The following is a 25,478-nucleotide window of genomic DNA, read 5'->3' on the forward strand; positions in this document are numbered from 1 at the left end:
ACTTCTTCAGATATTCACCGACCTAGATGGGAAAAAGAAACATCGCGGTTGGTCAGTATCCGCAATTAGAAACTTCCTGATGGTTTCTCTTTGCTCAGATTAGAGACAAACAAAGCGCGAAAAAAGAAAACGATGAGCTTTCAAAAATTCCGGGAGGATAAAAAATTCCAGAAACGGCTTTGTTATACCTTGGGTCCCTATATTGCAGTACCATTATGCTCCAAAAAGGAGGTTCTTGGACACTGGAATTTGGAAATTGGAAAATATTGGAGCATAATGGTACTGCAGTTTAGTCATGTCGGTAGTGTTATTAAAACAGATGGCGACACATAAGGTTTAGACTTACACCTATCAACTGAACAACTAACAATTAATACATCGATCATACATCGATCTAATAGGACCCAAGTCTTAACAGATTTATCCTGAATTAATTCAGAGCAGGACTGTCGAAGGAGAACTTTCCTTCAAATTGACGAGTACAGCTAGCTAACTTACATTTTCTAATCAGTCCAGGTCTGATTCTCGTCACAAACGAATAAAAAGAAGTCACAATAGGACAAAAAAAGGGGAAGAACAATGTATAATTAAAGCTTTAATTAAAAAAGTAATCTAATATTAGACTCCCCATTCAAAGAGGTAAGTATTATTCATACATAGAAAGGCCTTAACGTAACTTTTCCAGTTGTCCGTGTATCGCAGTCATTTTCCAAAAAGGAAAACGGGAAAAATCCGTGGATTTTTTCATTTCTAAGTGGCGGAAAGCATGAAAGACACGTAAATTATTCGCGGCTTTTTCATATAGGTATGCATGTCACTGGCGTATAAATAACGTGGCCGAATTTGCATATATTCGGTTGTTCTGAGCTATTGTTTATTTATTCATTCGGGTTACGGTAAGTTTGAGCGGATTTTTACCGAATTAGATCAGATTAAATCGCGGTATTATGAGGTATGCATGGGAATCAGGCGAAATACCACTGCACCACCTTTCCCCAGTTGCATAAGCGACCGAACCGGCTCGGCTTTCGGTATCTGTGCCCATAATTCACCGACGAAATGCGGCTTAATTAATTGTGGTTTCCCGACTTCGCGAAAGGAAACGTCCACGACAAAAAATTGCTCCGATTTCATGATGTCGACCGGTACGGGCCTGTCATATGTTTCAAGTGACAAGTAACACCGAAAAAGCAGAGGAAAACATGCCCACAAAAAAACACGCCCAGAAATTTGCCCCGAATGATTTTGATCGCGTCGGACCCAGAAGAACGTGAAGTGCGTGAAAATGAACAGTGACAAAATTAGGGCCGTACTACCAAGTGTCAGTGGTCAAGCCAAAATCCCAATTAAATATTAATAAAATTATTATCACATTCAAAGGTTGAAAAATTCAAAATTGAAATTTTAAGAATACGAAATCTTGATGTTTGTTCTAAAGTGTTGATATTTAATACTTTATTTCTTCTATGTTTTTATTGATATTTTTAAAAATTTGCCATAAAAATATCAATAAATTACCCTGAAGAAAAATAAACGAAAATTCCTAGTACATTTCAAAAAACGTACCCGCGGAGTGGCATGTGAGTCCCTTGACCTGAACTCTTAAAAAATTTTAAATCCTGAAAGTTAATGTGACATGGCCGTGTAATTTATCAAATGAGGCAAACTCTCTCTACTAGATTTTTTCAAACTCTTCTTAAAAATTTAAAAAATAATAATAGTACTGGAAATTATGAGATTGTTTAGTCGCTGAGGCTGGAACCCTGAAGAGATTTGGACGATTCCCGGTATTATTTTTGGTTTGAGGGCACATTGGAACGTCATGAGGCATGCAACTTCGCCCACAAAACCTCTTCAAGAGTCATAAATAAAATTTTTTGATTAAGAAATAACTTTCGTTGTGCCGTGTTGTTGAAGCGTCTTTTTCTGGCCAATGCGTGCCAGCTCGCCCAAGTTTTTTGCAATTACTCCCGTATATCTGACATTGTTATTTGCAATACCCGGTATTTTTATAGGCATCACGTTTCCTGTGGCATTAAGATTGCGTGATAAATGGACGTATTTGTTTTTCAATTGCTCATATCACACATTTATGCACGACAAAGAACATAACGTTGTTGCTTGTTTTTCCGAATCTCCTAGGTTTATTTCTAGCTGCTGCCTCCATCCAGGGACTTCCGCAGCCCCCGGGTCGTTGTATCGACATTTTCCACGTTCTCCATGTGGAAATATTCCACTTTTCCATTCGCATTCTTTAGGTCACGTCCGCTATTACTCTTCCCGTCTTCCGGTTTTAACTTTATCTGGCCTTATCTGAATACGCCTCACAACCTGATTGCTTTTAGGCCTGGATAATCCGTCTCGATTTCGTTCTGAAATATTGTTCCCCATATCAAAAATAGTTGGGAGTTGGAGCGAACTCTAATCGTACCGATTCCTTAGGAGGGAAGTTTTGAGACAGGGTGGCTAAACGTCCTCCCCCCACGTAATGCGGAGGACGATATTTCAGGAGTGTTGCACCTTGCCAGGTAATCCAGGGGTGTCGCAACGTGCTCTGGAATGATCTATGCCGCCACTTTATTAGATTATAAAACACAAATGCTGAAAGTTGTCGTCCCGAACGGGGGCCACTTTGCAGAGTTTTAAGCGCTTTGAGTTCGCCTTTAATGGGGCGGAATCTTTACCTTATTTTAATATACGACTTATACGAGTTCGGTTTAAGGGGAAAATGAGGTTGTACGAGTTGTCTTTACATGAACTTTTCACGTGTCTTGATAAATGACACGTGAGCATTTTGGCGAAGAAATTGGAACTGTAATTATTGGGGAATAATAATACAGCCTAGAAAATTTCCCAGAGGACAGAATGATTAATGAGGAATTATGAAACCGAAGAAGTTGTAAGAAAAATTATGAAATTATCCCTGCGAACTAAGCAAAGGCAAACACGTAAAATCTCAATTATAAGTCAAAACTAAAAGGAATATGCATTTCAAACAAGGGGTTCCCATGATGATAAATACAGCTTAAAAGATATCTGTTTACTTACTGCTAGGGTAACATTCGTTCGGTTTCAATAACAGGGTAGTTAGAAAACTTTAGTTTTTCTTTGCAGAGAGTGGGAAAGTTTTTTCTCTGTGCTAATTCAATCAAGTCGTAAGACATATCCACTGTCCAAAATATGGATTTGAGTTATTCGGACCTTATCATAAAAAAATACTCGAAATAGCTGTTTGTGTACCAAAGCGCAAAGTGCTACATTGACGCCTGATGAATAAATGTAGGATAATTCTCACGCAGTGGGTTGTGTTTGAAATAATTCGACTTTAGATAGCTGAAGAGAAGAAAACCTAAAATGGCAATTTTCGGTAAATTCTCTTAAGCCGAAGATCGCCTTTTAGGTTCTGGAACTCTGAAACTGTGGGAGCTAAGTATAGGAATATGCAAACTAGAAACTGTTAGGATCCTTTTTTCAAGAAATTGAAGTCACTGGTGTGGTTCGTTCTTTAGTTTCAGATGTATTTATTCGAGTGTAAACGTATCTAACCCAGGCTCATAGTTTATTTCTCTAAACAGGTAACTTACAAAACAAAGTTCCGAAAACTCCCTTTCGGCGAGACATTCGGAATAGTTTTCGTGCAGCAGCGCCATTCGAAAGCGCACAGGCATCTTCTAATTTATTTTAACTTTATTTTTCAATCACCATTAACTTTGTAGCTGCGCCTCCATAAACTGCCTTTTTTCAAATTTATTTCCGCCGTTTTCCTGGTATATGGCGAAAATAAAAGGATTCCTCCGATAACAGGAGAGGCGCAGCAGAAAATAGAATCTCTATGGCTTATCCTTTTGGGATTCTACTTTTTTTAAACTGGTGTTTGATTCGGGCAACGTCAGGAAAAAAAGATCTAATTCGCGCATTATGCCGCTTCGGGGTTATCTCTATCGGGAAGAGGGTGAAATCCCGTTGAAATTCTGTGGAAATTCGCGAAATCAAACCGCCTTCTCTTTCTCACTCCTGCCCGGGGTGATTTACTGCAGGCAGCTTGCCGGTGTCTCCTGCGACATTATGCAAAGTTCCGACGTTTCCACCGATGTTTCAACCCCAGATATTCGCTCCATCTTTTGATGCATTGCCATGCTGAATCCGCGTAAACGTAGCCCAAAAAAATTAACCAAATAAAACATTCGAAAAGAGTTGAATTAATAAGAATAGCGGGCAGGGAGTGCTTGAGCTCTGGAGGGTCCTAACCACACAGTTCATAAATCTTGAATTCCCTGTGGTTCCTGAATTTATTTCACGGATTTTGGGGAACTAAATGGGATATGAAATAAGCCTTCGGCAACGAAGTTTTAAAGCCGTTTAAAAAACGCCGCCCTTTAAATCGGATCAATCCCGGGCGATTTAGAATAATCCACGTACAATTTTATAGTCGATTTGGCGTTCATTTTAATTAAAAAATATTATTATCACAGACCTAATAATCAATTTATAAGTACTCCTCCTTTGGTTGGCGTGTGAGAGTGAAGCGGGTCAATTGAGTTAGGCGATGGAAAATAAGTAGTGGGCTCTCCAAGGATCTCCGCATGGAAATGGAAAATTGATAAAATGAAGGAAAAAAGGTAAATTCACCAGGGACTGCTGTGCGTTTCTTGTTTGTGCCCTCCCTTAAGGGAAAACTTCTAATAAAAATATACATAATACAGAAGCAAACTCGCCCCATAGAATATGTTTGAGGAATAGATTCTTTCCTCTCCTGCGTCATCAAGAAATACCTCGAAAGGCGTCGTACTATTTACATAACGCAGTTAGTGTCAAAATAAACGAGCAAGAAATGTATCCCATGTTTGAAAATGCATTTAGGAAAAGCATTTGAATAAATCTGGCGTTTAATGGCCCTATACGAGAGCTAATGTTACTCTGACATACATACACGGTGGAAAGCTTAGTATCAGCCACTCATGGCATATAGGGTACGTGTTTGCTGGTCGATGATGGCAAAACAATGCTAAGGAGCGCAGACACAACTAAAAATACAAAAGAGCTACTCGTAACTATTAATTTTAATATTAAATGGATGTAAATTAGTGAACGAGTCTAATACGACAGAAATAAAATATTCATAAATTTCATTATGAAACTCAAAAAATAATAAAAATGAATGCAATTCAGTTGAAACGCTCCTGTAATGGGACAGTAGTGAAAAGACAAAAAGAAAAAAATAGGTGATGTATAAAAAGATGGCGAAACCGCCATTGGAACCACTGTACACCACTGTACACCACTGTACAGTGGTGTACAGTGGTTCCAATGGCCTGGGAAAGAACAAAGAGGAAAAAAAACGAAAAATTCTCAGATAAATAAAGAATCAAAATTTATGAATACGTTGAGAATGTTGTTAAGTGAATTTATTCAGTATATTATTCTAGATTATATTCCTATTTTTAACGTCTCCAATGAGACATACAGAAACTCCGGTTTACAATTTTATCAATTTTCAATTTCACGTTAAAGAAATAAATATTTCAAAAAGGCTCAACGCAGGCATTGAATATTTGAGTTAATATCGAGTCGAAAATTTCGGCTCATCCGTCTTTCAATCGTTCAACACGGTCTGACAGCCCTTGGGCTAAAATTTCAAACCGTCACAGACAGGTTTTTAAGGAAGAAAAAGCGAAATGGAAGGAGCGAAATTTGCCTTCGGTAAAAGGGCGAAAATAAGAAATATCGGCTCGATTTAATATCGGATTGAAACGTATTTTCTTCCCACCCGAAAAACTAATATATACGACAAACATCAAAAACAAGATAATTTTTCGGCCCCCCTCGAGAAGCACATAAAATTAACCCAAATTCAAATTTAGTCATTGTCATGCAAAAAAGTCGACGAAAAAGGTGGCAAAAATAAAATAAGCCCGGAAAGGGAGAAAGTCTTCTTCGGTCGAGGATTTTCCAATTTCACACTCGCGTGATCTCAGACCGGATTTTCTGCCACAACCACAAGGCGATTTCGAACGTGTTAGATTTCTTCATTATCGGCGAGGCTTCTGTACCAAAATCAGCCCACACGACGTGAGTGTTAATTTTAAATGTAATACTTTCTGGGAACAAACACAAATGAATATTTCCCTTTATTTTTGTTCTACCCCATTCCATTCGTAAGCGAATAACTTCCCTTCAGAGAAACATGGAATGGCTTTCGTAACGTCTTTTGTAATAAATTATTCAGCTTTGAGAGAGAAACAAACGCGAATTTAACATCAAATTAGGCCGGAACATCTAATAACCCCAGGAGCTCTTAAAACGGAATATGTAAAAGCGAATTTGTAAAATTGCGTTCCCTGCTAAATTTAAATCGCCTTTACTGTAAAATGTAGGACTGAGGACAAGTTATCGACAGTACGGTAACTAATTGAATTACGAAACCCATTCTTCTATCTCGATGGATAATTTGGGGAAAGTTACCTACTACGTGTTTGCAAGCAACATCTGCATAAACCACTAAACTGAAGTTGCAATAATTTAGTTTATACAACTGAAATAAATAGGTATTCCATTCCTAGTTTCAGGAGTGAGGCAGGAAAACGGGCAGTTGCCTGCCTATCTCTCGAAACGCGTTTACATGTTGCAAAAGAGAAGCAGAAAACTACAAAGGCTTCCAGTTACTTATCTCGCAATTTCCGTATTACAGAGTTGAAGATAAAGTACTTCATACGTGCATGTATAAAAGATAAAGTAAACTGAGACGAGAGTCTTTTGAAGTGGAATTTAAAATAATAACGTCGTTTATTTCGCTTTTGTGTTTAGTAGATGAGGCGCTATGTAAGAAAATCTCCCCGACACCCTTCAATACACCCAAACCACTTGCTTTGAAGTTTCCGAATGTGCCAAAACATTGATTAATAGCTCAATCTCGATGTTCGTATGAATGAAAAGCGAAAATTGTTTTGAATAATCACGCTGTTCCTGTATTATACGTAAATAGAAGCATACAAGGGGGAGCTCAAACCCTCCGAGTTCCGATCCTTAGAATTGAACCTTAAAGAGCATTAATCCCTTTTGAATAATAACTTAATAAAGAGAAATCTATGACGGTGGTGACATTTCTCCTAATAATGGCAACTTCAAGAGATTCATGCCTTCAGAAATGCTGAGTGGAAAATGGATTCCAATCCTAGAAACTTAATAGTCAACGAAAAACAGCGGCACTTCGAGTGAAAAGTAGCTCCTCCTTAGCGAGTTGGGGAAAAGGAAAGTGATCCATCAATTGGGCCGACACTATCAGCACCTGGATCAGGTCACGTGACTACATGTGAAGATATATATTTCTTTTCCCTTTTCCGAAGGGCCTTTAAACCTGTTTGGGCCTCGGCAACGTAAAACGCAATTCGGCAGATGCACTATGATAATGAAAATGCCCATAAATACGTAACATATACATTACATAAACATATTCAATTCGTGTATTGGAAATTCGCACGGTTTTCCCTGGGTGCCCTGCAACGCTCTGCAACCAGCAATACGTTCGGTTGTTCAGGTGGCCATTTGCAATTAGCGTATGTCGGAACTTTATGACGCCATTTGTCGCATTTTATGGCAACAGCGCTATCTATGGGCTTGCTATACGCGGTACGTTGTTAATGGGGGGAGTTTTCGTTCTAAGTATTTCGATCGTGAGAAGTTACCGTATAAATATAATATAAAGTTTATAGGTATACAGCGAGTCAAAAACTAGTCCTCTTATTTCTCTCACACAATAAAACACCAAAAGTTGTGCAAGATTCTACTTTTTTATTTTACGTGAAACTCCCTGTACATTGTGTATACGATTCCCTGTATATGATTTGGTTTAAACTATCATTTGATCAATAGGGCCTTGACGTAAAGGATCTAAAAGGTATGGTTTTATTAAATATAAATTTAACCTGGACCAGCTTGACCATACATATAAAGAAAGGTTTAATAAGAAATCCCACACCTACGTCTTTGACAAATTGTTTTATTGGCAACATTACCAGGAAATCAATACATTGCCACTAGATACCAAGAGCAACCTTATCCAGAAGATAATTTATACAAGAAACACGAAACTAACCAATGGCATGCGCTTATTTCATCGTTTCCATGGAAATTTCCCTTTGGTAACGTTACTTAGCCTACGATTTTTTAGTACTAAGGGCTGTTCGAATTTATCTGAGCGACATCCGTTGAGTGTTATATTAACTTACAGTACACACGTGTGTTAAACTGCATTCAAATAGATCTATGTCACCTTGAATTACGAGATAGAATCAAGGCAATTCTTTAAAGTTTACATGTTGCTCCCTCATGCTGGACCAGTTTCGACCTGCCCTGTATCCAATTTGCACCGCCGACGATGATATCCTTACATGTTTACGTACCTCCTCTAATCACAAAACTCAAACAGGTCCAACGTAATCTGGTTGGGTATATTTAATCATCATATATTTCCCATCGTCGGGTGGTCCCCCTTTTGTTTTCTTTCCGCCCCCGCACCTCCCCTTCGAAATTTCGGCGGCCTATAAAGTGCGTGACGTCCATACCTAATGCCGTTGCGACTGTTTATGCTTCGTCCTGTCAAAATATTTCGGTTTGCACAAAGATAATGTGTTATTTTTGCGGGCTTTGTGGCGTTTTTTTGTTCTCCAGATTCAATTTTCGCACCCTCCCTCGATGTACCGATCGTTTCCTGGACGTCTTTTACATTGTACACAACATTTTTAAAATCCTGAGCAGAAGTCGGAATAAATACGTCACGGGGAGGGTTTTTTTTTAAAGACGGCGACAAAAAAAACCTTTCCACGTCAACTTATCCTGAATTATACCTTTCCTGCTGCCGCATAAAGCCCACTTTTTGCGACGTCCTGCCGGCGGAAAACAGGTCCAGATTACACGAGGTGCCTCTGGCATTAGTCAAGATGTCAGAAGGGCTTCCGTTTTTAGGGCTCAAAATACACTTTCCCATTCGGGTTTGTGAATCGATATTAATTTTTTGATATTGTTCCAGGGCCGCCCAGAAGCTGAATCTCTCTTCATCCCCTCACAGGCGGAAACGCTACAATTCGGACGATGCAGATCCCGGAGGGTTTTGTGGAGCTCTGCAAAAATGTCCTCCACCAGTGCCTCCAGCCTTGTTGAGACGGATAGGAGTGAAGGAAGTTACCGGTGTTGGCAAGGTCAGTAATCATTTTTATCCGGTTTTAAAGCCCGAATGAGAAAAAGTTTTAATTTTAATGCGGGGATGCAAATTTTTGAACAAAATTAAAAGTTTAGGTCTCGGGCGGGCCATCGACTAAATGATTTCATTAGGCTGCTCCAGAAAGGCAGCGATGCATCTTCATTTCGCAATTTCATCCTCGAGGTAGTGAAAAATTACCAGAACACCCCCCTCTCCCTTGTTTGGTGTGACGTTCCTCATTGTGAAATTAATCAAACTCAAGTCACGATTTAAGAATTGAAGTGAGATCAGGTAAGCCCTTAAGGTATCAAGTCAACAGTATCAGGAAATACAATTTTAATTCATATTTCTGTAAAAACCATTATTTTTGTCGTGTACCATGGAAACAATCGCAATAATTCTTTTAAAACGGTTTTCAATTTTTTCCCCTGCGCCGTAGAAAATATACGAGGTATTATTTTGGCCATAAAAATGACGCAGGTGTCACAAAAGAAAGCGGGAAAACATTTCCCTTTTATCCCTGCTCGACTACGAAATTACAACGTTGTCTCTTTATTGTATCTCCACAGTAAAACAATTTTTCATTACCTTATTTAACATATGCGTTTTTCAGAAATTTATGGGCAATTTTTATGGCGACCTCTTATGGAGGACGGGTGTATCTTGCGCATCACTCCCAAGGGTCTTAATGGCCCACGGTTGGAAAACATTTTTTAACAGCTGAGCTTCTTGTTTATGTCCTTTGCTACAACAGTGTCTAGAATGTGGGATTTTATATTCTAGAACAGGAAATAATAGTTCAGGTTAAGTTTGCATTAATATGGATAGGCTATCTGTGAGCTTACTATAGGCATCAATAGCGAAAAGCTGCGGATGTAAATTCAATTTTAAAGTTTGTAGAGAATGGGTCAAAACTAACCTTTCAGCAGGTATCAGATGAAATATATTACTTATCTGTCGAGTTTTCGTACCTCTCATGTAAAGGTGAATTCAACAGCGCCCTTAGCTAAATTAAAATTTTGAAAATACCGGAATTTGTCATCTGAAAAAACCGCCGGCAACTAAGTTTTGTGCAAAAATCTGTTTTTCAAGAGTTACATCCCGTATTTCGGTTACTGTCAACTTTTGGTTGTATGTAAATTAGGTTAAATATTAATATTTTTACATAAGGGACCTACCCTTCAGCTATGTGCCATTAATTATGTAGCATATATTTAGTAAAGTAGAAAAAATACTTCTTTCGAGTTTTATTGAAGCCAAGGGACACCCCCGTTCTAATTATATTTCGGCTAGACTCCGCCATGTCCGAAGACGGCTTTATTAATACTGACCGTGGGTCCGAGGAGATTTTAGATTTGGCTAGGAAAATGGATTCGATGACAGAAGAATTATCTCTACTAGTGTCCAGACGATTCACGAGAGGGTTCACCAAAAGTGCCAATACTCCAATGACCAAACAACCTGACGTAGTCTTTACTTTATCCTCACTCAAAATTAATACCCATAAAGTTAGTAGGCGTGAGACTAATTTGCAAGGCCTACATCTGGGCCATTTACTCGACATTGTATTAGTTAGCTTCTTAACTTTCTTGACAGGTTCGGATAAAATTAGCAGTTCGTTTATAATTTGAAACTTTAGGCGCTGTCCGTTAACAATTTCCATTTTATAATAGGTATATGTGTAGGTTGCCTTAAGTTCGAAGGTGGCGGTGTGAGTTGGGATCCCGGAAATTGTACAAGATAAGTTAAATAATGGCAAAGTTGCGCAATGGGCGTCTCGATAAAATACTTCTTTGCACATTAGAAAATTCCTAGTAGTTCTGGAAATATCCGGAAAAAACTGATCACTACAAAACGGTTTTTATATTTTCTCAACCTTGCGGATTTTTCCTGGATTTCCCTGGAACCACTCGGAATTTTCTAAACTTTTTCAACAATTTAACCAACATTAGGATTTTTAAAATCCCAATGGTCGTCCTGAAAGTTGGTATGCCTTGTACAGGGTCGATTTTCATAACTTCATAAATTACTTTGCGTTCCTTGTTAAAATCAGTAAAGGGCTGTTAATATAAAAATCCTATATTTTTGCATACACATATGTTTATTATGATGTGCTGCAACGAAGTTGCTTAAATCAAGTCTACCACCGCAATTTGAAGCTACTTCAACTTGTCCGTACACATAACATCTATAAGGATTACAAATAGACTATAGACGTTCTGAAAGTATCCACAGATTAACGTTGCTCGTAGCGAATTCAAATCCATACATCAAATGACATAAACTTTGCATGTGGTCGAGTTATCAGGAGAGGCAAACACACGCAAAAGCGCATACATTATCCCAATAATCTAAGTCCAAAGCCCATGTCAAAACTGACAAAGATAGAGACAGACGTTGTTTCAATTTGAGCCCGTTATAATTGAAGATTAAGCTGGGGCCCCAGTCGACAGGATTAGCCGATTAGCAGGAAATCATTAATATTTTCGCGGAAGGATATGCGGACGATTTGTTTTCATTATTAAAATGGTCCCGAAAATTAAAATCTCCGAAATGACGCCGCCATTATTGTTTTATTGGACGAGGCACCAAAGGTTACCAGGGAATACTACAATAAACTCATTGTTTGATGACGAATATTGACTTCAAATTTGCCACGGTGCAAATCTTTATACAGCGATGAGGGTTTAGAGTTTTCGAGCTAAACTTTGCTACAATATATACTTGTATTATTGCTGATATAAGTTCTTTTCCTCCAAAGAAAAATACTCAAGTTTCTGGGCTAAATTTAATAATATATAAGTAATGCTGCGATATAAAGGTAACTTTTATCTGTTTTTAAGTCCCGCGAGGAATGTCTAGAAGTCGGGCTGAATTACGTTTTTCAAAGAGCGTTTCCCGTTCTCCAGTTCTCGGCTGTTATATTATTTATAGTACGTGTTCCCTTTAACGTACATGTATCCAGAAAATTGTTTTTGTCCATTAAAGCATCGGCAAACAAGTAAGGAACCAAAGTTATGGCGTTCTCAAGTAAACAACCTCTGAGAACTCAATCACAAGTATAAGCTCTGTAATTGTGCCGGTTCTATGTCCCCGGGATATTATTGTTTTAAATAAACCGAGCTAGAAAGTTCTAAGAGGAACATATTCCTTGTGAATCACCTCATCTTCCAGCGAAGTCTTAGAACATTTTTTTTTTAATTGCATTTTAAATGACACTTACGTTAATTTGTTTAAGATTTTCATCGTTCAATAACAATATTATTGTGTCTCTTTTAGACATATTTGAACAGCATAATTATTAATTTGACGTAAAAAAAATGACTTATTTCATTATGGGGACTTCAGGATTACCGCTTTTGTACATCTTATTTCTAATTATTTTCCTAAAATGTTATTTAATTAAAGCAATAACTAAAGTGGAATTTCGAACACAGCTGTGCCAAATATATGACGTGTTTTAGTATGTTTCTTAGTCGACTTGCACATAAACATATAATAATATAACCGCAGGAGTCAAAAGCAAATTTCAATTAATTTTCCATGCTTAAAAGTAATTTTAAAAGAGATGTTAAGACAAACAAACCGTATTTCAAAGATAGGAGCCTGATATTGGGCCATTAAAGCCGTTCAAATAACCTTTTATAAAGGCAAGGCCATTTTTATTAACTGCAATATGACCTCTAATGTTCCAGATAACTGCACTTAGAGCGAATAACTTTCATTTCATGTCGGATAGCGGAGGCAGGGCTTTCGTTTCTAATAGCAATTCGCCTTTCTAGTTATTAAAGATTTTTATTTTTTCCACTTATCTAATGGCTCACAGTTTTAACTAATAGATTTATCAGTGGCATTAATATTCTCCACTACAAGCTTACCGAAATAGTTTAAATAGAGATATACGCATATTGGTTAAACACTGCAATGTGAAAACAATGCAAAACGCCGAGCTATATAAAATTATTCCACCCCCAAACTAAAAGTTATGGACAATATATCAGAACAGGGACAAGCCCGCAGCTGGTCGTTTTGTCAACAGGCTTAACACTTTATAACGAATATGCAAAATAAATTGTGTATTATTAGTTTACTTCAAAAATATTAGTTTAAAAGCTTTCAGTTTGATTGATTTAATTTTCGAAAATCTTATCAAAGACCTCCAACGAAACTGAATCCCTTCAAGTCAAGACAAGGGATGATGAGCCACCCCCGACATACGTCGGGTTATGAGCAGAAATCTCACGAGGCTCATTGATAATTATTATAACACGAAGGGCAGCCGTCTAGAGCCCTTCGAGGGCACTCGAGAGCCGCGACTTGTAACTTTACAGGGGGAGTCGCCGCCCCTCTGTTTCCGGTTGTATTAAGGTGTTTATTAAGTGGGACCTACCTGTGTCTGGATTATAATGTTATTACTGCAGCCAGGGTTGTAGGATGCGGCTAATCTCTCGAAAACTGAATTAAAATTACGCGGCCCTATAAAAGAGAGTTTATTGTATGTATTTAAGATGTTAAGTTTAATTAAAAATATTAAAACTTCTGATTGCTTTTCGTCCCGTAAAATGTTAAAATTTCCGTTTTAAGGTGCTCTGTATAGTTTTAATAGCAGCAAAACGATGAAACGGAGTTGTAAAGTCTGCATTTCATTAATTAAAGCTAATTATTATGAGAAATATTATGAGTTTCATCGGGAAAACATTCCAGAGGCGTAGATACAGGATGTTCCAAGTTAGAGAAAAGACGCTCTTTATGTCATGCTCCTGCAGTTGAATTAAAATATTCAAAATTGCCACGTGGTGTAGTTTTAGACGTAGAATCTATGAATCGCGTTCAAAAATGTTTCAATTTGAAACAAACGAACTTCAACATAAAACTTGTATTTTTGAAAGAGAACATCCCATATATTATTATTTTATTGAATGGGCTTCTTCATGCCGATTTAAAAAATGTAGGGTTTTCCAGCACCACTCTAACCGTTTGGACTCACACAAATTATTTGTGTTCCATAGGGATAGTGTATAATACAAGAAATTTACTTCAGTTAAACATTTTACGTATTGAAATTGAGTTTTTGTTGCCTTTAAAATTATCCTTATGCAACACGAATAAGTAATTTCAATGAAAACGGTTAAAGAATAATCCACAATCTCAGTGTGTTTAACTCAGCATGAAGGAGTTCACCTAAAACAAGCATTGTTTTAGGTTGAATTAGTTATTTAACACTATTTACAGTATTCTATATGTAAGAAGCTAGCAAACGGCTATTTTGAATTGAATTGAATAATTTAAATATGGTAGTTTAAAAAAAAGAGGGATTTTCGTTTAACTTGGACCACCCTGTATATGAGGTCCTCCGCGCATGATGTTTAACATCATAACTCCATTTGCATGACTTGGAAAACCCTTCTTTTACATGTAGGATAGCAAGTCCGACATGTCAAATCCATAGACTAGTTAAGAGGTTCAGATTCTAATTTTCGTTTTTTGGGCTCCACCAATGGATTCTCGAAGTAAACAACGGGACTTTTTTTCAGTCTTTAACTTTTAGCGCAGCAAGTTTTCAGGCAGCATAATTAAATCTGCCGTAATTAAAAGTTAAAAGTACAATAAAGCCAAAGTTTAAGTTTTTCGGTCGTTGTTGTTTAGAAGTTATGCCCTTTTTTCCCGGGAACAACAGGTCGTAATGCTGCGAGTAAATAAGCTTCGAGGAGCGTCTTGATGAATTAAGAGGAGTTGCCTAATAATTCTACAGGGTCTTCCACGTTTTATGATCAGAATTTTAGAAATGCTTAGAAAAGCGCATTTTAAAGTAGGCAACCTGGTTCATCAGAGGCTGAATATTGTTCAAGAACAAAAGAAACTACTCATCGAGAAAATGAAAAATGAGCACTATTAGGGATGAATTATTCAACTATAAACCAAAGTTCCCCTTGATATTTCTTCGTATATGTCACCATAGACTTGATATTTATGATTTATTGACCGGTTGCATTTGGGCTGGTCAATTTGGGCTCATTTAGGCACAGTTAGGCAGATCTATCATATATCATGTTAAGTCATATGATGTGCGCATGTCTTCGGACATGCGCAACATGATGTGTGTGTGTGTACTTTGTACGCATACATGCCTAAGGAAGCCAGTAGGGAGGAGAAACTGTGACGTCTTCAGTCACGATTTCACGAATTGTATGGAGCTCTTTATCGCCTAACAACTCTATAAGGGCGGTTCTTATTCATGTTGCTACGTTTATGCACGTAAGACCATAATTGTACAAAAATTAGTTGGACAGGTATATGAATGCCTTTGAATGTAACACGTATCACAATTCTCAAAGATATCCATCAACGTCAATTAAATAATTTTCCAATTATTTCGCTCCGAATTTTTCCAAACACGCCATTTATTCCCTTTAATTTGATAGAAACTGAATAATAGTCCCGTCCCGTTCACAAAAGCGGCAGCCATAATGTATGCAGTTCATTCGCACAATATTCCATTCGACCAAGGTAGATGTACTTTTTACACAAAGAGCCGAGAGTGACAGCTGATACTGTTTGCCCTGAAAAATGATTCCATTGCAGCTTCCATTTTTGTGTTTTTTTAGTTTTCCAAACAACCACCCTCCCTGCCGGAATAAATCCGTTAAATCTTGCTCCGGAATCTTATTTATTATTCATTCGAGACCCCCAAATGAAAATAACATTATTTGACAAGCCTGGCAGTGGGTATTATAAAGGGCCGTCTGTCGGTCAATTAGCCCTTACAAAAACACGGTTCGGCTCGTAAGGGCCCGTAAAAACAATTTGCCGCTCGACTCGGAGGGGCAACGGTCTAGGGCGATTTTTTCCTTCTAAATCTTCACCTTTAAAATAGTATCTTCGAAACGAAGTAAAGTTGAATAATTTGCTAGCACGTAGAGCCCCTGAAAGCGCCGAAAGAGTTAAATAATTCATGCAGGTTAAAAAAGCTTATTACGCCCTAACAACTTTCGGAATATTTGACTCTGGGGCATTATCCCTTTGATATATCCCTAACCCCAACTTCATAAATATTGATTAAAACACTCCAAAATTTACGAGGGAAATTTCTTTATTACAATTTTGGGTACAGTACGGTTATTTTACCTTAATTCGTTGGCAATCTTGAGTAATTTTTTCCCCGACATTTTTCAAACCCCCAATAAATATCGCCCCGTGTAACCGATTGACCTTTTCAGGAAACAATAACTTTCCTTTAATAACCGGGGGGAAAGTGTGAAAAGTCAATCGTTTATTGAGTTTTTATACGTTCGAAGGGTCAGAGAAAAAATAACGGCCCCAAAGGAAATTGGACCTTTCTAAAACGGCGTTTTATTGATTGCCGTAGAAAGCAATAAATCGAATCTTCAAGGTGATTCAGATTAAAATAATCTAAGCAAAATATATGTACTTAAAAAAATTCCTAGAAGGCTAAGGCCAACTACAATGCAAAGAAATCAGGGCGGATTTGAACTGTCCCTAGGAGACTTTCAATATAAGGGTCAATCATCCCCTTTTATTTGTTGGGGAAACCGTTTAAGAAGCCCTATTTCACGGAAGAGGGGTCATACTTGCCCAAATAATTTTGAAAACGTGCCTTCACGGGGCAATCACATTAAGAGTTTATTGTATTTTTTCTCATGGCATTGTGTATAATTATTCTTCAGCGAGAAAAAGCTTATTTTATGTAAAGAAAACTTTAGCACAGTTAAACTCATGGAAAAAATGATTTTAAAATGTTAGTTGAAAATATCACGATGCTAGAAACGTGACGTGGCAAATCGCCAGGCACAGCCAATTTTTATTTCTTAATTATCCGTAGGTATTGAAAAGCCGAAGGAAACTAATCTGAACTACCTCTCAGGCGCAACTTTCTTTTCATTTAACCGACTTGTATTTCTAATGGTTTTCGAGATGCTCAAATTGAGAGTCGAATTTCGAACATCCTGTGTACTCAGCTGTGTTAATGCAATCCATTCATGCTCCCAATATTCTCAACTCTAAGATCCCGAATAATACTAACAGGATGGTAATAATATTTAGTAATTTACGGAATTTATAAACTGCAGCATTAATGTTGCATGACGTAGCAAAAAGCCCTATTTGTTTTATTTTTTAAACACGTGGAATGTGATACAAATAAATTTGCCCTTCAACATGTCCCAAATGCAATTATCTGAGAGATTTTGACAATTAATCTTGATATAATTGAGGTTGAACGTTGAAACTTTCATGTGTAAATCAGCAAGATTTCACCTCAATCAGATATTTAGTACTTTTTTCTTTAATTTAACGGAAATAAGTCTGCTTATAACGGCAAATTAAAAACCGCCCCGTTTCAATAAAGCACCTTTTAATATCGCGACAGGGTTGAACGAACTAAGACTACTAACTAATAAAGACTCGAGAATCCCAAGAGCAGTCAATCAGCAGTGCTTAAAACTTTAAGAGGCTTAGAACCCAAGAAGTCTGCAGCGGACGCCATGATATTGGCCGGCTTTACTTTAATAACATGCACTGAAGATGGCCGCAAGTTTCTTGTTTTCCGAATAATCCTCTCTTTGTTGCTGTTTTTGGGTCTATTAAATGCACATAAGTAATTAAGACCTGAAAGGGGAATAAGTATTCAAAAAGAATTCAGCCAAAACGCGACCCGGAAACCCTAATTAACTTCCGGGAGACACTCCTGCTGTCCCCTGCCTCTTCGAGCCCATCGGCATTCCTGGGACATCTCCAGGCCCAATTATTGGCTGCCGCCTCGGCAGGAATGAGAAACAGTCTTTCCTGCTGCGGGCATCGCTCTTCGGCGAAGTCTTCGACAACTCGGAACGCGGGCCCCATTCGAAATTCGGACGGCCCTTTGTCGTCTCCGAAACTAACTCGTCCTAAGAAGTGCAAAAAGTTTTAGTTTTGTTATCCCGGTCTTCGAGTAATCGACACGGAAAATATTCCTACCCCGAGGCGTTTATTTTCGGCTCTAATTCAATATAACGCCAAATGGGATCCTAATTTGAGGGGGCCCTATCAATCAACGACGTACAATTCGGAAGCTTGCTTGTGGCTTTGAGAGTTTTCGCAGCAGTGAGATCCCATTTTATGGGCATCATTCACCTCCAGACACGCAACACTGGTTGAAACTGCTACACATCCCCTGAAGTATCAAAACATCTAAAAGCCTCTTCAGGTTCTTAAAAATGTCGAAAAGTCTTTTTCGTCCAAATATTTAAAAAGTTGCCTATAAACTCACTCACACAAGGACGTCCTTTATGGATTAAAACCCACTAATACCTAAACAGTTCTGCTTTCGGTTCGTTTTGAAGAAGCGAACAATCTTTCTCCACCAATAAGATATCTATCCAAAAAAAAATTGTAAAAATCTCGAAGAATCCAGCAAACCCTAGAACCGAAAATCCATTTTTGCATTTGCCAAATTTTGACACTCTTTGAGAGATGTCAAATTTTTGACAATTCCTTGACAGGTGTCAAATTTGATACTCTAACTCTAGAAGAATATAAACCTCATTACCCCGACACTTTCCCGAAAGGAGAAATTTTTCATTTTTCTACCCTAAACCCACCACCCAGCTTCTACAACATAAAATATGTTTTGCTGAAATATGCGTTATTGCTTGTCAATTCCCCTCCAGACCAAAATAGTGTATTCAACGCTTGTTCTAAATTAGTTCCTGCATGAATAAGACATGATGTAATAAGTCATGCTTATTACAAATTCGTGCTGTTTGGAAGTGTTTATCCAACTTTAGTCTTTAGCCACATCTGAAATGATAAAGTTATTCCCTGTTCGAGACCAAGTACATTTAATATCCCGACAAAACTACCTAGAACTCGACAAACTAGATGGATCGCGCGAAATTTTAATTAAGTCCCGAACGGGATCGGAAGAGCTTTTGGAAATTGGTCGGGGCTTACGGCACGAGTCGGATATTGATTGAACGCGACACGGAAAATAAATAAAGAAATATGATGTGGCCTGAAAATGGGATAAGGAAGAGCAGTTAATAAACGGAACTCTATTGATTTTCCGTAACCAAATTGTGCTAGGCTAGGAGTAGGACGTTGTCCATTCCGGGTTCCGGTCAATTTAACCGCGACAAATCGGGACGCGATCGCCCCCTGACTCCCGGAATCCGGGCCTTAATATATCAAACATTTTTCAACAGCTTAATCGCATCAGCCAAATGGCCGGACATAATCCAGCCATTGTCCTGCCCAGGACCTCGACCACGTGACCTTTCCCGGCTTACCGGGATTGATTCCTTGACCGTTTATGGCAGTTTGTGCAAGTTTAAGTACTCCTCGTTAAACACTCTCTCCTGTTCCTCCAGAATAATTAATTCGTTTTGTAAGTAATGAGTTACTGAGAGGATTTTCGGATAATATCACAAGCCGAATGAAAAATTACGAAACAGACCAAGGCAATGAGGTAAAGGAATCAATGGAGCGAAGTAAACAGATTGGAAAACGTTGGTGGAATCAGAAATCGTCGACGGGACAGGTTGTGCAAGCTTAAGAAGAGGGGTGCGTCCAAAAATTCCTTTATAAAACCATGGAAATGCAAACACACTGCAGTTTTCTTTACAAGTTTCAGCGAACCAATATTAAAATGTCTTTCCGGATTTCCTCGATTCAAAAGTTTCAATCGGGGTAATACTGCTGAATGGAATATTGTCATGTAATACATCAGCAGGGAACGCGCTTAAAGGAAACCAAGCAGAATCTAAAATCCCCCTTAGGAGGTTAGGCCCCTCGGCCTTTGGCCATCGAATGCATCTGATACGAACTGACCACGTGTATAGCATCTTTTCCAAGAAGATATTACATAATGCAGGGGCGTATCTCCGGAATTCTCATACTATAATAGGTTACTATCTTTCGGACATAATGGAAAATTTTCCCACAGCATTTTATTAAGGTCCGAAATTCTCAACTCCTTTCCCATTTAATCAATTTCTTAGCATTTTCACTACCCCTATTGTGTTTCTTCTTATGTGGAAGTCCATATATTATATAATTTTCTCCATTATCCATTTATCTCAATTTAATTTAGGGAGCTGAAAATCCCAACGAGTTGGCAGTTCGAAATGAGTTTCCAATCGACTAGAACATATCCGAGTCACAAAGATTGCCAAACCCAAGTCAATAAAAAAATAATATATCCGCCCATCAAAAGGCAAAACAAAGCGCCGAGGGCCTATACGTGTTTAACTTTATCGGCCATAATTTTTGGTTTATTGTCCCGTCCGCCATTTTGGACAAAAGAAAAGGTTAATGGCGACCGATAAAATGGAAATCATCTCCAGTCGTAAACCTTTTCTTTAATGAAATGCCCCGATCGAATAAAACCCCTTTAAAGCCCCGAGATATTGAAGGAAATCTGTTTCCTTTTCGGTTTTATTAGTCCCGCATAACCTTAATTTGAGTAGATTCGTGTGATGTTTGCCTTTAGTTAGCTGTTAGTTACATGAGGGGCCAATAAAACGATATTACCCTAAATGTAAGCTTGCATGACAAAGGTTAGTAAACAGTCGAGCTTTCCGCACTCTTTTTATAAGCTATTAACTTAATACTTATAATTTAATCCCAACCCTATAATCACCTTATTTCATTTATCACGAACTCTACAAAAAGCACTTTTCCATGCATTTCTATCGAACATCTTGACAAAATCACCAGGGAATAACAATGTAAACTCTCAATTTTACAACGCAAAATTCGTAATATTAACAACTCGACATAAACCGCTTTAGATGAAGGTAAAGCGTAAGTAATAACCGTCAGGGTCGTAAAGCCATTTTTGCTCAAGTTTTATGGCTTGAGAGGAAGTTCGGGGACTGTTTTGAATACATCCAATCCAAGAAAAAACGTGAAACAAAAATAGAGTTGCGAATGCAAATCTCGAGCTGCTAAACGAGGAAAAATCGCCAGCCTTTTCTTCGGCTGTCACCTAAATCTCAGGGTGAAGTTTTCAAACTCTGGTACTTTTTATTTCAAGTGCCGCCGAAGTTCGGTGGCCCCCACCCCACCACATCCCAAATTTCAAGTTGCTAATAAAAAAGTTTTATTCGTGAAATATGTCCTTTGGCCCTGCTTTTACTGCAATCGTTTGCGAAACTTCTAGAACTTTCCACTTCGGCGTTCGTGGACACCGCATACCGAATGGCCTTGAGCGGATTTATCATGAGGAAGAGTTTATACCCTTTACGACTGTTTAAAATGAGTTTAATAAACAATTTTGAGTTTTATGCAAAAGCAGTTTGTTTCTAAAGCAGTGAATTTTAATTTGGTTGCATCCTAAACCACCCTTGAGAGGCCCATTGAACTTTTAGAGTAATCATTCCAAGGACGTAAAAGTTTTCTTTATGAAGTCATACTTATGCCTCTGTACTCACCTGAGATGATTGCAAAATTGAGGTATCCATAGAATTCTTAACACATTACAAATCACCACGTTTAGACGGATATACTTACAGTTAAACAGATGGGAACTGCACCCTTCAAAGAGAAAGGAGATAAGATAATTTATACATGTAAACTTTTAAACTTTAAAAAGGAAATGAAAAATAATACGTTTTCAAGCTTTAACTTATCTATCTGTGAGCTGAAATACCAGTAGATTTTTTTACTTTTAGCCGGCTCTGTCTGCTATATTCAAGCCTGAATGTGCAGTTTTTTGTACTTAATTTTAAGGGTCTAGTTCAGTTTAACTTGAAGCTGGAAGAAGCAACTTTTAGGCACTGTCATCAAGCTTAAAGAAAACTTTCTTTGAGCTGAAATTTCAACTAAATTTTTTAACTTCCTTACTGATTTTTCGTTTTCAAATCGTCAATTTCAAACATGAAAGGGAATTTTCTTAGCTCATATCTCTTTTCCCTGTTTAGGACCTATACGACAATTCTGGTACAGACACTCACAACATGCTCCCATACATTCTATGACATATTTTCTCATTCGGGAAATCTAATAAATATTTTGAATTTTGCAAGGTGTCCCACGTCATCATCCGCCAATTTTATCACTCTCCATCTCATTTTCCTAGGGACGATAAAATACTTCTTATTACTCAGTACTTTCATAAGTTTCCCCTCTTCCATACTATAATCGTTCTTAATGTCAAAATCTTCATTTAATTCACATCTTTCCTCAGTAAAAGCTCTGATGTTAGCCAATTTAGGAACTTGCTCTTAAGCGAACGTTAACCAGTCATCGGTTGGAATTGAGCATCGGTACGTACAACCGGTTGCAATTTCAGTATCAATAGGATCTCAAAAAGAGTTTCTGAATAATGTATTCACCTGCAATATCTTCCTTCATTATCTATGTACAATATGAAGCTGAAATTCTGATAACTTGTAAACATTGCAAGTAATTTTCTATTTGCAATTTTGGATGATGTACTATCTTGAGTTTTTTTCAAATAAGTTATTCTTATTCTTACGTTCCTTGACTTCATTTTCGTGGTCTCATTCAAATTAAATTTCACAGAACCTTGAAGAAGCAAATTTGATGCTACATCTTCAAAGAAAGTTCCGTTTGAATTCAATTTTCTGCAGGTTTTGTTTCAAGTGGGTCTCTGCCTCCAATTTTCGATCGCTAAAAGACAGTTTCCTTGGTACAGATTTCATGATTTAATTCAAATTACAATTTCAGCTTCAAAAAATAACTTTTCAGACAGTTTTTCAACCTCACAAAAGCCATTTTACATACTTAACGCAATAACATGTAATTATTAAAATATTAGAATTTAAATGAAGACACATGGAACAGTGCGAATGATGTGAAATGGACACCAACATGTATAAGAAATTTCTCGATTGCTCTTTGAGCAATTCCGCGTTGTGATGTAATTTTTGATGTCATTCGAATTTCAAGTATTTAAAGCCAAGTAAAAAATAAGATGAAACGGCACGTAAACCTCCCTCTCAGATTAAGGAGGAAGGTGCAATGCAAACCTAATTAAACCAGCACGAAAAGTAAATAATTTTCTGTTGATCTGTGGGTATGCACATAAACGAGATAAACGTAGTCATTATTGCAGCAAATAATACGCTTTGTGGACTGCTTTGCCACTTATACACGTAATATAGGAAAACAGTAATCATACATGTATGTTTTTCATTTGGTTAGGTTATCTTGGAGATTATTTGTATGGATTATATTATGGAAGCAAGTAAGTCTCACGATCAAAATAAAGGTCTAATTAAATTAACAGGAAAAATAAATATTTTTCTGTCGATTTGTTGGTATCAGCGTAACCGAGATAAACGTAATCATTCTTACAGAAAATAAAACGTTTTTGAGCAACCAACCATAGACATAATTACGAGAAATTAGGAGGTAACTATGCGCCATATTGGGCATTTGGTTAGGTTTATCTGGAAGACTTTTATTAAAACTTATTATTATTATATTCGCGCCGATCTTCGATTGATAAAGAATTTTAAATTTTCAAATAGCATTCCAATGGTTTCTCAAATGTAGTTACCTATTCGTCTACCTCATAGACAATCGATTTTTAAGATTTTTGATTCGGCTTCTAAAAATTTCTAATTCTAGAATTTTTTTAAGAATGATGTAAAATGTTTTCGGAAAAATTTTAAAATTTCAGCCTTTTGTAACAGAAGAATGCTGCTGTTTCAATAATTCTTTTCGGATGAGCTCGATTTTTAGTAGCTTAAACAAAGCTATTTCCTAGACAATGCTTGAATTTCATCTCTACGTAATTTATGGGAGAATGTGGTAGGTTTTCAAAGGTTTTTGAAATTGGAGTAACATTATTGTGAATAGTGGAGTAAATCCGATCTTTGAAAGTTTTTGGGGAGAATATTGTAGTTTTCTAATCTCAACCGTTTTTACGAAAACTTTTCAACAATTACAGTAATTGCCGATGTAAAAGGTAGTTGAAAACACAAGCTTTTGTAGCAAGCTTCACGGTACGTATGCAAAATCTCTACTTTTTTGTCTGGAATCAAGTTGTCCCCTATATCCAACATGGAAAACCCCCGGGGTTCGGCCCTTAAAAGGGAGCCTCCATTATTTTACCTTTGGCCTGAGGGCAGCAACTAAATGTCTCTCCCATTAAATTTTGAATTCCTAAAGTTTGAATTTCGACCGGGCCGTGAGATTTTAACAGTTCCGAGCAGGGATTGCGTTTGCACAGCAATCATCCATAAAAACTTATCTGAAACAGATGGATTAGAAAAAGAGCGCAGTAAACGTATAATGGGGAGATTATGCAAATGTAATTTTGTCGGGGATATTGGATTTATGAAAATGCTTCGACGAGTGCGGGAACTGAACGGTTCACGAATTGATGGTTTTGAATATAAGGTAAAATAATATGTCGAAATCATGTGTAGAAGGGAGGAACTTGGGGGAAATTTAAATGCCTACATCGATGCGCAATAAGTTTTTCTCTGGAGGAAATCCCTATTTCCAGTTCATTAAAATTAACATATTTATTAGCTACAGCTTGCTTCCTTGAGACTCTAATAAAACTTTTGCGGTTTTAAAGTTTAGATTTTCCAACTTGTTATGCGGCGGATGCAATTTCTAGTCTGGTGACTTGCCCTTAATTAGACTTGCCGAATATTACCCCCGAGCACTTACACGTATGTCGTTTATTCGAGCGCAAAATTCCATCTAAGTTTTAAAAGTGCCTCCCGTTTTCTATTAACCAGAAGGTATTTTGTTAGTTTTCTTAGACGGGCTGCCAATGATCGGACGAGAAAGCCCTTCCACAGGAAATAAATAACGCGGCCGCTTAACGTCAAGCAGAGTTCTTTTACTCTAAGTGATAGAATATACATATAAATGTGAAAGAAACCGCATTTCGGGAAAGTGAGAGTCGTAAAAAAGCCCCCTCGGAGCCCGGAAAGAACGGCAGGGTGCGGTGCATAGTGCCCTGCCAGGGAACATATGCACCGTACTTTTTCTGAGAAACGCCGAACGAGATTTCTGTTTATTGTTTGGATTTTTGAGTTGTGATTTGCTTATTATTCCAGAGGCGTACAGAAAAGTTTTGGGGTACATGATATCTGAATCTTTAATAAAATTCAGAAACTTGCGATTTTCCTCGCAAATACTAGATAATAAAAATAGAGGGTCAATTGGCAGGTTTAGGACATTCGATTAAAAGTCTTGTTTTTCTTCTTATGGGTACCAAATTAGTTTTTCACATTTTTGAATTCAGACTTTTTTATGGGGGATGGGGACTTGTCGAGTGAAGGAGTGAGGACTGTTCTAG

The 25,478-nt window shown here is 37.6% G+C and overlaps 1 protein-coding gene across 2 annotated transcripts in view; it reads left to right on the top strand.

Annotated features, from left to right (window-relative positions):
• Window positions 1-25,478, top strand: part of LOC136413152 (kinesin-like protein CG14535) — a 116,154-nt gene that overhangs the window by 72,353 nt on the left and 18,323 nt on the right. For both annotated transcript variants that reach the window (XM_066396550.1, XM_066396551.1), the window contains exon 5: window positions 9,026-9,194. In XM_066396550.1, coding sequence (XP_066252647.1) covers window positions 9,026-9,194 — 169 coding nt within the window. The remainder of the gene's footprint in view (window positions 1-9,025; window positions 9,195-25,478) is intronic.

The sequence above is a fragment of the Euwallacea similis genome, chromosome 13 (genome assembly GCF_039881205.1).
Source record: "Euwallacea similis isolate ESF13 chromosome 13, ESF131.1, whole genome shotgun sequence".
Taxonomy (NCBI): domain Eukaryota; kingdom Metazoa; phylum Arthropoda; class Insecta; order Coleoptera; family Curculionidae; genus Euwallacea; species Euwallacea similis.